This window comes from Ictalurus furcatus, chromosome 6 (genome assembly GCF_023375685.1).
Source record: "Ictalurus furcatus strain D&B chromosome 6, Billie_1.0, whole genome shotgun sequence".
NCBI lineage: Eukaryota > Metazoa > Chordata > Actinopteri > Siluriformes > Ictaluridae > Ictalurus > Ictalurus furcatus.
This window is the reverse complement of record NC_071260.1, coordinates 6195262-6212691: the sequence shown is the minus strand read 5'-3', so window position 1 is coordinate 6212691 and position 17430 is coordinate 6195262. Positions and strand designations below refer to the sequence as shown.

At 37.8% G+C, this 17430-nt stretch overlaps 1 protein-coding gene across 1 annotated transcript in view; it reads left to right on the top strand.

Annotated features, from left to right (window-relative positions):
- LOC128609337 (collagen alpha-3(VI) chain) overlaps positions 1-17430 on the top strand; it is a 34595-nt gene that overhangs the window by 11555 nt on the left and 5610 nt on the right. Inside the window, exons 3-6 of the mRNA XM_053627871.1 lie at positions 6865-7452; positions 10699-11283; positions 12393-12989; positions 13080-13685. Coding sequence (XP_053483846.1) covers positions 6865-7452; positions 10699-11283; positions 12393-12989; positions 13080-13685 — 2376 coding nt within the window. The remainder of the gene's footprint in view (positions 1-6864; positions 7453-10698; positions 11284-12392; positions 12990-13079; positions 13686-17430) is intronic.

Below are 17430 nucleotides of genomic sequence, written 5' to 3'. Positions count from 1 at the left end.
AAACAAGTGCTATTTTATAAGCCAAGCTACTGAGAGTGGGAGTCAAACTTGCAAAATTTCCACATATTTCATGCAGCAATTTATTGAAAATATATTAGATGTAATACTTGAGACTCAGGAGAAGTTTGTGACTCCATTCTTACGTTTTTATGCGTGCACAGTATAGGGATGTAAGCGTTTTCAGACATTTCAGCGTGGATGAGCAATTATTGGAAAACGTTTGAAAATGCCAGTGTTGACAGAGAGTGTTTTAAAATTAAAATTTAGTTTTCAGATCTATCCCGGTTAATGAGGACGTAATCTGAATGATACAAATGATAACATGAGTGTGTCCTCTAGGGGGCAGTGGGGACAGCACAGTTTACCGAATTAGACACACGCACTCTCCACAAAACAATCAGCATTCACCTGACACATAGCAATCCGGGTCTGCACAATGTAGTTAGCTCATGGGCAGGCTGAGTGCTAGCACGTCTCTGTGTACCCACAATTTCCCTCTCTGCAGCACAAGAAAGACACTATGTGTTATCACAGCAGTATAAACCAGGCTTATGTTGAGTTGTGACACATGGGAAATTCAATGTTTCCATCATTAGTCAGGATTAGAAATTAGAAATATTAAATGCAAGGAAGTCTCTGTTTCCTACATAATAGTCTCTTTTTGCTGAGCTTAGCTTTCTGGAGTAGAATGTGCATGGATGTAGTTCTGAAGGATTGTCCGTGGCGCTGAGAGTGGCTCACCTTTATGCCATTCTCATATACATCAACTTCTACAATGAAAAAAAATTAAGAGACAGGGTGATGAAGGATGAAATGATTCTTGAGGGCCACTGAAAGGTCTGATGTGCCTTCTATTACCACTGAAGCATCTTGGTTTTGAGTTACCAGCTCAGAGGCCTTAGACTCACTAAACACATCAGCCAAAATACAGGAATGGAGCTAGAATGAATGCTGTCCTCCCTTTCAGAACTATTAGAATAGAATGTAAACCAACATATTGTTGCATGAATAAAACAATTGTAATTATCACTCTAATTACTGAAAATTTGGTTTAATCTGACAAAATGGTTTCCACCCTCTTTATTTGGCTCTTGATCCAGCATATTCTATTATTTTGCATTTGTATATCATACATGACAGTTATTCATATGCACAAGATAATTAAGCCACAAGCTACTAAATGGAGGTCATGAAAATGTAATGTGTGCATGGGTTGTAGACTTTTTTTTTATCATGCTTTTAATCTATTTTGATCGCTTAAATTAATTAAATTAACTTAAAAATGCTGTCTCAGTTGCAAAAAAAATCATTGACTTTAAATAGACAATGCTATTCATTAATTAATAGTGTCATATTTATATGTTCATATTGGACTCAATAGGTTTTTTGGGTATGGTTACAGCCCAGAACCCATATTTCAGTGTAACTTTTTATGGTTACATAAAACTTTCATTCAGTCACAATGGACATGCGCATTACTGCTAAGACCTAACCTCATAGAGGTAAGTACCGTACTACCAGCCTGCTTCAGTAATTACACAAATAACAAGACATGTCAATATCAGTAACCTCATATAATTATTTAACATTCACATTAAAGAAAATGGTTATTGATTTATCTGGTAACTATGCAGCAAACACAAACAAATAAATCAATAAAAGACACAGGTGTATTCTGGTTTGTTGTTCTACATTCAATAAAGTAAGTAGTATTTTCATGGTTTTTGACTGAAAGTGAAGACTGTGAGGGTAACTTCCAGGGAGTATTCGGCAATTACCACTTTTCACTTTACTATTTTGTTATTTTCAGAAGATAGATAATAGAGCAAATTTGGTTGGCAGATTCGCAGCATGAATGTGTAGCTGACAAATCTGCAGCAATCATGTGAGTGTAGAACCCCAGCGTGTGAGGGTGCAAAGGAAAACTGGGGAGGCAGGTAAAATTTTAACAGAGCTCCAGGCTCACATTTATTTAGTCTGTGCTCTTCAGCACACTTTCAAAAACTCAAAACACAAAAAGGACAATTCAACAGAAAAGGATTCCGTCACTAATCTGTGGCTTTTGTTCCACCAAGTTCACAGTTCAAGTTCATATTCTGTGGCGTGTGTGCATATGGTTGTGTGTAGCGGGTGCCACCAGCTATGCCACATTTTCACTCTCATTACGGCTGTCCCTGAAAGCACAAAGAGACACATAATAGTCTGGCGGTAACAAGACACAGGTAAGAATCATCATGCATTACCTGCCTGTTCAACCTGCCTCCGCTCCGTCCACAGTCCGCTGCCACATACACATACACATGTTTGGCTCAGGCCGGGGAGTCAGCCAGGGAGTGGCCTGCAGCTGACACCCAAAGCCCTCTACATCTACACAAAAACGGACCGAGCTACCGGCCTTGGGCACCAAGACCAACAGGCTGCTCCAATCATTGTGGGACTCAAGCTCATCCCAAACCACATTTTCTGTGTTCAATTAACCGGTATGGGTGGCTGCATACAGCCACACCTGAAGGAGTCTCAATGTGGTACTCTGTGAAGTCCATGCATCCAAGTAGAGGCAAAAAAAGGTCACAGAATTCCCCTTGCAACCTGACAACCTGTGCTCTCTGGGATGGTGAGAAGTGGTCTCCACAGGGGACCAGAGTAAATTGGGCTGCATCTTTTAGATTTACCAATGGTCCCAGCTCCTCCCTTTAGTGAACCTCTGTTCACAGTAACCACCTCTCTCCATGGTTTCAGGAGATTGAGGTGGTATCATTGAAGTGCTTTGCCTTTATCTGTTTGAATGACCTCATAGTTGACTTCCCTGACTCACCGCGTGACCTCAAAGGGTCCTTGCAACTTTGTGAGTAATTTAGAGCTCAACGTGGGTTAGTCAAACAAGTACTTTATCTCCCGGTGCAAATCCCCTTTGCCGAGTACCACTGACATACACTTGAGATTGTCATTCTTGGGCTTGACACAAATTCTCCTATGTTAGGTGTGGAGTTTTGCTCTCAGGTCCAGAACGTACAAAATTTCATTTTTGCTGTTAGAAGGTCCCTCTACTCAATTATTGCTAATAACAACTAAGACACCATGAGGCTCAAGCCCATACAATAATTCGAATGGAGAGAACCTGTGGAGGCTTGTTAGACCTCTCGTACTGCAAACAACAGGGGTTCAAGTCACTTATCCCATTTCTGAGCATCATTGTGAACGAACTTACAAATCATATTTTAAAGTAATTGGAATATTTAAAAAAAACACCATTGACCATGCCAGAAGAGTTGAAAAGGAAAGTTTTGAGCGAGAAAAAGAAGGGTTCAATTCTGGCTTTACTAGAGGGATACAGTGAGCATTGGGTTGCTTCCATCCTTTAAATCTCAAAGACAGCGGTTCATAAGAACAAGATCACGCAGCAGACATTGGGGACAACAAAGCTACAGACCTAGAGGCAACAAAGCTAGAGGACTGGAGTAAGGTCATCTTCTCTGATGAGTCCAGTTTTCAGCTTTGCCCAACACCTGATCATCTAATGGTTAGATGGAGACCTGGAGAGGCCTACAAGCCACAGTGTCTCGCACCCACTGTGACATATGGTGGAGGATGGATGATGATCTGCAGGTGCTTCATCATCCATCATGCAGGTGCTGCAATCAGGCAGATTTGTCTTTATGAAGGATGCATGAATCAAGCCACGTACAAGGTTGTCCTGGAAGAAAACCTGCTTCCTTCTGCTCTGATAATGTTCCCCAACTCTGAGGATTGGTTTTTCCAGCAGGACAATGCTCAATGCCACACAGTCAGGTCAATCAAGGTGTGGATGGTGATTTCTGAAGTTAAAACATTAGTATTGTGTTGTTTAAAAATTAATCTGAACGTATTTTCTTTGCATTATTCGACCAGTTGTCATTTTCTGCAAATAAATGCTCTAAATGACAATATTTTTATTTGGACTTTGGGAGAAATGTTGTCAGTAGTTTATAGAATCAAACAAACATGTTAATTTTACCCAAACACATACCTGTAAAATAGTAAATAGTAAAACCAGTGCTGTGTGTGTGTGTGTATATATATATATATATATATATATATATATATATATATATATATATATATATATATATATATATATATACACCCCGATACAAAATTTCAGTGTTACAAATGAGACTCAAGCAGGAAGTAAGCACAGGAGTAAAGTCTTTATTTACACTTAAGGCAGGAAACACTCGTTTAGCCAAGGCACGCACACTCATTAGCCAAGGCACGAACACTCATTTAATTATGGCCTAAACACTCATTAAATTATGGCCTAAACACTCTTCTAACTATGGCATGCACACTCTTCTAACTATGGCCTGAACACTCTTCTAACTATGGCATGAACACTCTTCTAACTATGGCGTGAACACTCTTCTAACTATGGCATGAACACTCTTCTAACTAAGGCATGAACACTCTTCTAACTATGGTATGAACACTCTTCTAACTACGGCATGAACACTCTTCTAACTAGAGCATGAAACTAGAACAGGAAACTAGACAGAGCATGGACATATTACCGCCTGGCACCATTACACATTACCGCCTGGCACCATTACACATTACCGCCTGGCACCATTACACATTACCGCCTGGCACCATTACACATTACCGCCTGGCACCATTACACATTCCGTCTTTCCTTCAATCCGTCATTACTCCACGCTAATACAGCAACGTGAGGGGTTTAAATAACCAGTCACAATTATCTTAATTGCTGACAGCTGGCAACACTTCAAAACACACCCTCGCACCTCTGCCAATAACTGAACCGGGTGGGGACATAACAGGAACCAGAACAAGTGCACATGTCCATTGTAAACACAGTCTTAGTGTCCATGCACACTTCAAGCACGTGTACGCGCTCTCCAGCCACTCGTGCACGTCATCGCCGCAGCACCCTCTGCTGGCGAGATCGTGACACTCAGCCATTACCGATAACAATAGTTCTGGCTTTTATGCCTTCCTATAAATTATTAATAATTAATTCCACAATTCTGATAGAAATACAATTAAAAACTTTATTGTCTCCATTTCAACAAGTTGTTTCACAGTAACTGGTCTCATAAACAGAAAACACATTACTCCAATTAACCATTAACACATTAACTAAATTCTAAAGATTAAAGTAAAATTTCTTAACTTATTGAATGTTATTAATTCATATTAACATTGACTGAATTCTAAAAAACACCTGTTAGGTTCATGTTCACTCACCACAAACAAAAGCATTTCTACTTCATCACTGAACATCAAACTGGTAATATATAATATAAACGTTTTTTGATGATATTAACTCATATTAACATTAACTGGATATGAAATATACTACTCTACAAATATATTTTTCTTTGCAATATATACTACTTTTTTGTCAACCCATCTTCATATTTAAATCTTTCAACGGTGTACTGGCCCTTTAATTCAGCGAGAGCAGCACGGCAAAAATAAATAAATAAATAAATAGACTTGACGCTGAAACTCCTGCTTCACTGCTGCAGCATCTGGTGTAAAAATTTTTAGCAGTGCAGAGCTTACAAACTGCAGTATTGTCATCATTCCACACAAGAGACGTCATCTTTACACAGCAAGAATTCCATGTGTTTTCCCGCCCTCTTTTCATTGACAGGATATAATCGGCCCTGATCGTCGGATTTTTTAAAACTATTATACCGATTATTGGACGATACATCGGTGCATCGGTGCATACACATATACAGATATCCCAAATCACAAACACATACCAAATAGGATACATCTGTGTCTTCTGTATTTTTTGTATTTGCTGCAAATTTACCAGATCTGTACTTTGATGTGACATTATAATAACCATTTACTTTAATGTCAGTGTTAAATAATTCAACGAAGCTACAAACTTGTGTGGTCTGTTTGTACATGCACATTTTAACTGCTATTTGTTTAATTACTGAAGCAAGTTGGTAGTTCTTACCATGGTGGTTGTCCTTATCAACTACTACCATATACTCAGTATTTTTTCACATTAATTACTGTTCCAACTAATATGTACCAGCTATTACTTGTAAGTACTACATTCTTATCTATTAAGTTTTCAGTTGTTTCATGGCACTAAATACTGCTGTAGAGACCCAGTATTTTTCCACATAAGTTAATATGTATTTGAATATCCAACATGCATGGTGTGTAATACAAATTACTTGTAATTAGCACATACTTCCACATACTTACTTTTTAAATACCAAGTATCACATGCATTAAATTTGTTCCAATGATGTCTATATACTACATATATCAAAGTCTACACTGATATGCCTAAAAATAAACCAAATATGTCAAAAACCATCATGTAATTTAGATTCCATTATTTCAAACTCAGTTAAAATAATAAACGGGAAAACAAATTTTGCTATTGTTAACCTGTCTATAGAAGCAGGTAACTGAATGGATATTTGCCTTGGCTTTGCTCTCGTCCACTGCTCTTGTACAATAACCTCAACCTCTACAACCACAAAATTGTCCATAATCTTAGGTTCAGTAATGACAAAAGATTTGTTATGGAATTCCTGCTTGTGATTGTGATAAAAAAAAACAACAACAACAAAAAAACACTATCCAGCTAAACAATATAATTTGTTATAATTGGCCATTGTCAAAAAATAAGTCATGAATTATTGTCTTCATTGATTCAGTCCACATGCAGCATGGTGTGTTTTTGCAATGCTTTGTAATGTAATATCCATGACTAAATCTAGACATTTAGTCATGTGCCTGCACTTTATCTTTTCTTCCTCTCTTCCATTTTAACCCCCACATTTTGCATTGTTCTTTTTTTCTTTGTGTTATTGTCTTCTTTCAAAGCCCAAGAATCAACTGACCTTGTACTCTTAATTGATGGATCAGAGAACATTGGAGCTGCCAACTTCCCTATCATCCGTGATTTGGCTCTCACAGTGATCGAAGGGCTTGATGTGGGCAGGGATATGATCCGAGTAGCCCTGGTGCTGTATGGTGCTGACCCAGTGGTACAATTTGATCTCAGTGACAATTACAACAAAGGGGCCATGCTGAATATTGTGCAAAATCTTAAATTCTCCGGTGGATATGATTCTAATCTTGGGGCAGCCTTGGAGTTGGTGAATGAGAGGCTATTGGGCCCAGAGGCAGGAGGAAGGGCAGAGGAGGGAGTGCCCCAGGCCTTGGTAATTGTCAGTGCTGGGCAGTCCACTGATGATGTCAGTGAGGGTGAGAGGGCACTAAAGCAGGCCAACGTGTTTATCTTTGGTGTTGCAATGGGTGATTCAGCTAGCGCCCAGCTGCAGGCTATCGCAACCGACAGAAGCTTTGTTTTTTCGGCCCCCGATGTCAGAACAGGGGCAACTTTGGGTGTTCAGCTACTTCCATTTATTAATGGGGTGGCCCAACGCAACATTGTGTTAGAGATCACAGGTATGTAATTATTCTAAAGGGATTCCAATTAGAACAAATAATGTCAACAATTAATCTCATATTTTGGGAATTATTTTACAACAACAATGTACAGTCATGTGAAAAAAATAAGTACACCCCATGGAAATTGTTGGCTTATTTGACATTTGGACAAGCAAACATCTTTGAAACAGTGACTATTAATAAAGGTGATGCACTCTATCAAATGACATATAAATGACATATTGTAGTAATTTTCACAATTTAAATGAACAAAAACAGATCAGTCACATGGAAAAAGTAAGTACACCCAGACATTTATTTTCAAATCCATACCTTCAAATCCATAAAATAGAATCAGGTGTTCAAGATTGTGTGCCAGTGATTAGAACCTGCTTAGGGAGTGGAGGTGTTATTTAAACCTCTCACATCCAGTGTCTGGTGTTCCGTTTGCTATTGAGGTGTGTGGTGTCATCATGCCAAGATCTAAAGAGTTCTGTAAGGCCTTCAAAAAAGGTTGTGGATGCCTATGAGTCTTGGAAGGGATTTAAAAAGATCTCCAAATTATTTTTAATACATCATTCCACTGTAAGGAAAATCATCTACAAGTGGCGCAGATTTCAAACGGCTGCCTATTTATCCAGCACTGGCCGCCCGTCCCAGCAATTTCAGCCCAAAAGTGGACTGTCTGATGCAAAAAGAAGTCTTCAAGTACCCCAAAATTTCATCACAGGATCTGCTAGTAAGTCTTGCAACTGTCAGTGTCAAAGTGCATGCTTCTACAATCAGAAAGAGAATTCACAAATTTGACCTGCATGGGAGATGTGGCAGGAAAAAGCCTTTGCTGTCTAAAAACAACATTAAAGAAAGACTATAGTTTGCTAATGAGCATATAGGCAAAGACCAGGCCTTTGGAATAATGTGCTCTGGACAGACGAATCAAATGTTGTTTGACCACAGTAATAGCAGACATGGTTGGCACAGACCATTGATGGCTTTTCAGGAGAAGCACCTCATACCAACTGTGAAGCACAGTGGTGGAAATGTTATGGTTTGGGGTTGCTTCACTGCCTCAAGGACTGGACAGCCTGCATTCATTGTTTCAGCTATTAATTCTGCATAATATCAGAGAGTACTTGAAGATCATGTGAGGCCATCTGTCTGAAAGTTGAAATGAAAGCAGACCTTTCACCGGGATCCTAAGCACACTAGCAAATCCACCAAGGAATGGCTCTAAAAGAAGAAATGGAGGATTACGGAATGGCCTAGTTAAAGCCCAGATTTGAATCCCAATGAAATGTTGTGGGGGTCAGGGTCAGGGGGGATTTGAAAACCCTCAAACATCTTGCAACTGAAAAAATATTGCATGGAAATGTTGTCAAAATTCCAGCAAGCCGATGTCAGAGACGGGACAATTATGTAAAACGCATGCAAGAAGTTAATTCTGCTAAAGGTGGCTTCTCAGGCCAAGGGTGTACTTACTTTTCCATAGAAGAATATCATATCTATTGATATTTCTGTTAAATAAATGATTGAAAAAGCTATTTTTCCTTGTGGTTTTGTGCAAGTATATCAACTTATTTAATAGGCACTGTTTCAAAGATGATCAAATGTTTGCTTGTCCAACTATGTCAGAAAAGTCAACAATTTCCAGGGGGTGTACTTTTTTTCACACATCTGTATAATTAACAATAACAATAATAATCATTATCATCATCATCATCTACAGCCATTCATTTTAAACAGATGTCAAACTTTGTGATAACTAAAAAAAAGTTACATTCATTAATAAAAAGTAAAAACAAAATTCACATGCTATAATTTCACCACCTTCAAAGGCTGCTGGAGCACACTAGCAAAATATGGTCACAATCACTGTGAATGCTATACAAAGATTCCAAATTTATTTTTCAGTTGACTATTTGATGCCACTTTTGACTCCTTTGTGGAATTTCTAAATAAGAGATTGTGATTGCAAGTGAAAGCCTTCAATCATTTTAATTGAAAAACATTATTGTCAATCCTTTAAAATTATTACTAACACAACTAATTAAACAATTTAACATAATTTAAAAAAAAATTATAAGTCCAGTAGTCTGAAAATAAAGTGCTATAACACAATATTATGACAGAATGGATCTCCCTTCCCATGTTGAGTACTATACCCCTCACCCACCCTGAACCTTTCCACATTTTATACTTATGCTCTGAAACCCCTAAATAAGTTGCAATCAGATGTCACATAATTAGTTGCATGTTCAGCATGTCAGCTGTGTGCAATTAAATGGTCATGTGATCCCAATATAAATACACCTGTTGCTGGAAGAACCCACTTCTGTAAGTCATAAATTTATATGTACTAGCTAACTGTGGCTATTTTACAATAACTACTGATTAAGTTCTGATCACATCGGCATTCATTCTAAATAGATAAACCTTGCTTCCTCATGGAGAGTCACTAGCTAATATACCTCAGCCTATTCTAGTACCTCAATGTCCAAAATGTAAATGTCTATATGAGTGATTAGGGGTCTCTCAGATGACCAAAGGTCGTGTGTTGGGTTTTTTTTATGTCAGTCAAAGTCTAAAGTTTGTACAGAAATCTGAATACCGATGAGTGTAATTTTTGTACTGAATCCTCACTATGTAAACTATGTAACTCATAACAATACTTTTCTGGGTTTGGGTAATACTTAGTAATGTAGGAAATATTGTTAATTAATACAAATTTCTGTATTTTAAAGTGTTATCAATGATTTTATGTCTAGTGATTTCTTAAAAAGCATGTATTCCCTCATTGTTATGTAGCCTTAGTACTCTCAGTACAAATGCAGATTACATTTGCAGTGATCAAAAGCTGAAAAAAAAAAATTGTAAAAAAACATCTACATAAATGGTTGTAAGCCAATCAGGTTGGAGAAGTTGTATTAAATATACAGTTGCAGTCAGTTATACCCATGCAAATGTTTTATGCAGATAAGAAAAGTTGACATTTTTGTTATTAACACAACCTTTTAAAAAAGCAATATTCATTTAACTACAATTTCATTTAAAGAAAATCCCAGAGCCAAGGGTTATACTCATAAAGAGACCAAATGCTGTGAAAAAGCTGTGAAGACACACTGGTTTATTCAGTTATAGAGCATTTAAATGGGAACTAAAATTGTATCATTGACAATAATATGAAAAGTGATGATTTCTCTGTATATAATAAACATTACACTTGGGAACAAATGTAACATGTTACTTTGCCTTTTTTCATTTCAGAATTGCCTGTTTCAAAAAGAGACATAATATTTCTCATTGACAGCAGCATGGGCCCCACATTAGTCAATGCAATTCGTGAATTCATCAAAAAATTTATTGACACAATGCCAATTGGACCTGATCAGGTACAAATTGGAGTGACTATGTTTTCCAACACACCAAGACTTGAAATTGACCTGAACTCACACAGCTCAAAGGAATCCCTAATCTCTGCCCTTGCCCGAATTAAACCTAAACAGTCAACTGAGGTCAACATTGGTGCCGCTCTTGACTTTGTAAGAACCAACATGCTTATACCTGAGAAAGGAAGCCGCATTCAAGAAAATGTGCCCCAGCTTGTGTTGCTGATCTCAAGCAAAAAGTCCAAAGACAGTGTCCAGGAACCAGCTGAGGCCCTGCAACAAATGGGTGTCTTGACCATGGCTGCTGGCTCTCGGGCTGCCGAAGAAGCAGAACTCCAGCAGATTGCGTTTGCTAAAAACCTTGTCTTCATGTTTAAGGACTTCCGTCAGTTACAGCGCAACCCCAAAGTGGTTGTATCGGCACTATCAACACTTTCAGGTTTTGTTGGGCCAACTGACACAGGTAATTTGTTTTTTATATAAGAGCATCTAACTTCTAAATTTAAACACTTTATTGCCACTTTGTCATGATGGCATCATAAGAAGTAATCATAAAATGCATGTGTCTCTAACAACAATTAGTTGTTGTTTTTTAATTTTCTTGTTAAAAAAAAGATTTTGAGAATACTGTTGTAATATCCCAAGAATAAAATAATATTTCAAGAAAAAGTCAGAAAAATACATATCAGAGCACTGAAAATAAAGCAATGCATTATTTTACAAATAAAGAAATTCTTATCTTCTGGAGCATCTGCCCCAGACAATTATTAGTATTAGAAATTTTAAATGACTGTGCAAGAAATTACCACACAAACATGGCAGAAATTGTCTGTTTTGTTGAAGGTGAAATGGCAGGCAGTAGTCACCTTCAAGACTATAAATGATTACATTTGTGGCATAACAGTAGAGCAGAGCATTATGGTATATGGACAAGTTTATCATATGAGTCCACATGACATAATACATTGAATGCTGAGTGCACTGTTTTTGTTTTTTTAATCATTTATATACACATCCTCATTGACCAGTGCCTGTGATTTCTCCATCAAGATAAGAAACAATAACTTCAAATCCTCAGCGTCTCTCAATTTAACACACAAATTATTATGTCATATGTATTATGACTTTATTCTCTAAATATTGCAACTTTTTTCTCAAATCATTCTGTCTCAAAATCTTGTATATCGTAATAAACTCATATTCTGTAGAACTCAAATTTACAGCATATGGGTATAGCAATACTAATAAATAAAGTTGAAAAGAATGCTCAAGAATTATTGAAGACCTGGTCTGAATTATTGAAGAATCTTCAACTTCTTATCTTAAAGCATACTTGTGCTACATTAAATAAAAAAATATGTTTCTAACAATAAATAATCTAATTGGAATACAACCTCTGTAATCAGTTTCTTTATAATTCAGCAAATTATGTTGTATATGTTGGCAACTTTAATAAGGCCATAATCTGTGAAATCTACTTTTAGGAATTATATATTTTTAAAAAACCCAACAAAACAGCTGTTATTTACCGAGAGACCACATATATTCTAATTACAATTTATCTTCACACAGTAACAACGACGACCATCACACATGTCCAGCGAGTAATTAGGGATATTGTCTTCTTGGTTGATGGATCCAGCTATGTTGGAAATGCTAATTTGCCTGCTGTACGAGACTTCATCTCCAGTATTGTTAGCCAGCTGGATGTTCGACCTGAAAGAGTGCGCATTGGCCTGATCCAGTTTGCTGAGGGACAAAGGACGGAGTTCTACTTGAATTCTTATACTAACAAACAAGAAGTGCTTGATAACATTGCTCAGTTAAGATTAATTGGAGGAAATGTAGTGAATACTGGGGCAGCCCTTCGTTATGCCTTAGCAAACCATTTCCAGGAATCAGTTGGTTCTCGTAGGAGACAAGGAATCCAGCAGGTCCTGGTACTAATCACTGGCGGTCCATCTCAAGACGAGGTCAGAAGCATTGCAGACCAAGTAGCAATGGCCGGAGTCTTGACTTTTGCCGTTGGAGCTGGTCAGGTGGATGAGAATGAACTGAAGAAAGTTGCTTTTGTTGAACATCTGGCATACTATGAAAACAGCTTTGCTGACTTGTCAAGGGTTGCTAAAACAATTATGACACCACTTGTCTCTGTAGTTGGAGACCCTGGTGAGTTCCAGCTTTTGTTGCTAAATATTGCATAAGGCCTGAAAATAAGTTGCGAATTTTATTTGTGTTTACTTTTGTTCTGTTCAACAGTTACTATTCCTACAGTTACTGATCGTGGTGAGAGGGATGTTGCATTTCTGATAGATGGCTCTGATGCTGTTAGAGGAGATTTCTCACACATTCGTGACTTCATAATCAAAGTAATTGAGCCCCTTGATGTTGCTGATGATAAAGTAAGAATTGCCGTTGTCCAACACAGTGAGAGACCAAGTCCTAATTTCTTCCTAAATACCTTCAAAACAAAAGAAGAAGTCTTGAGGGCTCTAAAGCAGTTGAGTCCAGTTGGTGGCAGCAGTCTGAATACTGGAGCTGCATTAACATACATGAAAAACACAATTTTATCGTCAAATTCTGGGGGCAGAGCAGCCCAAAACATCCCCCAGTTTCTGATTGTTTTGACTGGAGGAAAGTCAAGGGACAGTGTAAGGGAACCTGCCGGTGTGTTAAAGACTGAAGGAGTGGTACCTTTTGGTATTGGGGTGAAAAATGCAGATTCCAAACAGATTGCAGCTATTTCTCACAATCCATCATTTGCCTTCAACGTGAAAGAATTCAGCGATCTTAAAATCGTCCAGCAAAAGCTTAATAGCTATGTTAGTCTGCCACAGACACAACTGGAGGTCATTCTTGAGCAAGGTAAGGAAACTTTATGTCTGATTTGTCACTGGTGATTCAAGTGTGTTTAACAGAACCTGTAGTATTTTTGTTATTTGTTTCACTGTCTTTTAATTTAATCCAATAAAATAGAACATCAGAACGATCCCAGAAGAAAAAAAAGGTGGATGTTTCTAAAAAATTATTTCCACACAGTTTGAAAGTTTGGAGTGGGAAAATGATACAGTTTAATACAGTGGTTTAATACAGTGATGATACTTTTTTTTTTTTTTTTTTTTTTTTAATTTTATCTCAATACATATCCAAGAAAAATTATGGTGTAAATAGTATGAGTTCTTGGGAGCATGGTAGTTTAGTGGTTAGCACATTTGCCTCACACCTCCAGGGTTGGGGGCTCGAATCCCTCCTATGCTGTGCGTCTGCGGAGTTTGCATGTTTTCCCCGTGCTTCAAGGGTTTCCATCGGGTACTCTGCTTTCCTCCCCAGTACAAAGACATGCATTGTAGGTAGATTGGCATCTCTAAATAGAATGTATGTGCAATTGTGCCCTTCGATGAGTTGGCACCCCATTCAGGGTGTCCCTCACCTTGTGCCCAGAATCCCTTGGGATAAGTTCCAGGCTACCCTGTGTAGGATAGGCAGTACAGAAAATGGATGGACTATGAGTTCTTTAACACAAGTTTGGGAGTTGACCAAACATTCCTTTTCAGGGAATATACCTCTTCAATGTATTCTCAGATACTGATTTTATTAATTAGTAGGCTATCTAGTGATGAAGTCACAGGCCCTGCCATCTTTTAGTATGAATGACTATTGGTGTTGGTATAATGTTACTGCTGGTTTTAGCTGCGAACTCCAATTCCCAGAATTCACCACCACAGCATAACATGGCCAAGTCTAACTCCATTTCCCATCAACACCACAGAATACAAACCTGTTTCCATGAATCAAGCTCACCGGACTTCTAATTACACATATTTGGGCACAATCACACACACTACAATTCAGTAGTTTTCAACTTTGTGAAGTCTCACAACATGTCTTATTGCTTTGCCTAGAAATGATGCTAAGCCTTCTAGCTTGTGCTGTGTTTCTGGTTTCCTGACTTTGTTTCATATTTACTATGCTCTTTGTTTTGCCCTTGTAAAGTTTGCTGATTGCCTGACCTGTGCCTGTTTTTTGACTCTTGGATTGCTCTTGGATTGCTTTTTTTATTGTCTTCCTGATCTTGCACTTGTGTCCAATTCTGTGTGACATTTGAGAATGCAGATCCAAATAAGTTAAATGCAGTTTAATTCAAAACTAGCTTACATCAGGTTCATTAGTTTGATGAACTTTCATGAATTCATCCACAACTGGTTTCATTCCTGAAGAGTGTTGTTTTGGGGTTACATGACTCTACCTTATCTACACTGTAATAACTCATTAAAATACTGTGTATAAGTTTTCAGGAATTGCTTATTGGAATAAAATTTTCTAATGTAGAGAAATTATATTATTAAATTTTATATGACTAAGATTGACATTTAAGGTGCTTCTCTTGGAAACTGGTTTCTCATTCTGTCATTTCTTCAGTAGGTCTCTTTTCTTTTGTAAAAGTGTCCAAGGATTCTTATATTGTTCCCTCAGAGGCAAATTTATTTGGTCATTATTTTGGCCCACATACAGTGCCCTCCTCTAATATTGGCAAATTGGTAAATATGAGCAAAGAAGGCTGTGGAAAATTGTCTTTATTGTTTAACTTTTTGATCTTTTGTAAAAAAAAAAAATTAAAAAAAAAAAAACTACTCTGCTCTCATGGATATCAAACAATTGCAAACAGAACTCAGGTTTCTAAAATATATATATATATTTGTTAAATATGTGTGCCACAGTTATTTGCACCCTTTTAGTCAATACTTTGTGCTACTTCCTTTGCCAGTATAACAGCTCTGAGTCTTCTCCTATAATGCCTGATGAGGTTGGAGAATGGCAAGGGATCTTAGACCATTCCTCTATACAGAATCTCTCCAGATCCTTCAAATTTTGAGGTCCACGCTGGTGGATTCTCCTCTTCACTTCACCCCACAGGTTTTCTATGGGTTTCAAGTCAGGGGACTGGGATGGCCATGGCAGGACCTTGATTTTGTGGTCAGTAAACCATTTTTGTGTTGATTTTGACGTATGTTTTGGATCATTGTCCTGCTGGAAGATCCAACCACAGCCCATTTTTTTTGCTTTCTGGCAGAGGCAGTCAGGTTTTTATTTAATATCTGTTGATATTTGATAGAGTCCATGATGCCATGTATCCTAACAAAATGTCCAGGTCCTCTGGCAGATAAATAGCCCCAAAACATTAAAGAGCCTCCACTATATTTAACTGTGGGCATGAGGTACTTTTCCATATGTCTACCTATCTGTGTGTGCCAAAACCACCTCTCGTGTTTATTGCCAAAAAGCTCTATTTTGGTTTTATCTGACCATAGAACCCGATCCCATTTGAAGTTCCAGTAGTGTCTGGCAAACTGAAGACACTTGAGTTTGTTTTTGGATGAGAGTAGAGGCTTTTTTCTTGAAACCCTTCCAAACAATTTGTAGTGATGTAGGTGACTTTGGATTGTAGTTTTGGAGACTTTCTGAACCCAAGATGCAACTAACTTCTGCAATTCTCCAACTGTGATACTTGATGATTTTTTGGCCACTCGAACCATACTCTTCAGTGCAGTGAGACAATATCGACACGTCCAATTCCAGGTTGATTCATACCATTTCCAGTTGACTGGAACTTCTTAATTATTGTCCTGATGATGGAAATGGGCATTTTCATTGCTTGTTCTATATTCTTATAGCCACTTCCCATTTTGTGAAGCTCAACAACCTTTGGCCACATATCACAGTGCCATGTAAATATGGGAAAAGGACTAGAGTCTACGATTCCCATCAGCCACTGCACCTCACCTGATCATGTTATATGACTGTCTGCACCTGATTCACATTTGGGGGAATGAGCATTTGTATATAAGTCACATTTTGCTCTGCACACATTGTCCTTCATCTGTCTTATTTTGTTGTTGTTTCCTGTTGCTGCATTATGGTCATTATTTTATGTTTATTTCCTAGTCTTAGTATTTTTGCTAGTAGTCCCATACTTCCTGTTTTGTGTTTTGTTTTGATTTTTATTAAAATTTTTCTGCACTTGCATCTGTCTTCGCCTCGATAGACTAACACACAGCTATATTCCTTGGGCCTTTGCTCATATTTACCAAGGGTGCCAATTAGGGCTGAGAGGTACAGCTAAAAACTTATCACAATATAATGTTTCATATCATTCAGTATCGATAATTATTGATAAATTTAAATCTTTTTTAAGCTGACATGTCCTTTTTTATTCACAATCTCCTCGGCAGGCACTGAACTCATTTTCATGTGTTTGTGTGTTGTGATGTCACATCAGAACCCCCCCAGATACGCAACTTGTTATTGGCTGTTTGCTTGTCACTCGTAGCACACTCCTTTATCAAAGCATATGATAGGCTGTTTATGATCCAGCGACGGTGCACGCTTGAGGGTTGTTCATGCAACCAAACTTCATGTCTGTTTACATTTTAGCGTGCGTTATACCAAACATTTTTTTCTATTGTTATCGATAAAGGTGTACCGTTGATAAATACCAATACTGTTTTATTGCCCAGCCCTAGAGCCAATATTAGTGGAGGGCACTGTAAGTACCCACATACTTTGCTTTTATATTATCCTCCAAATATTCTTTAATGCATCACAGACTAAC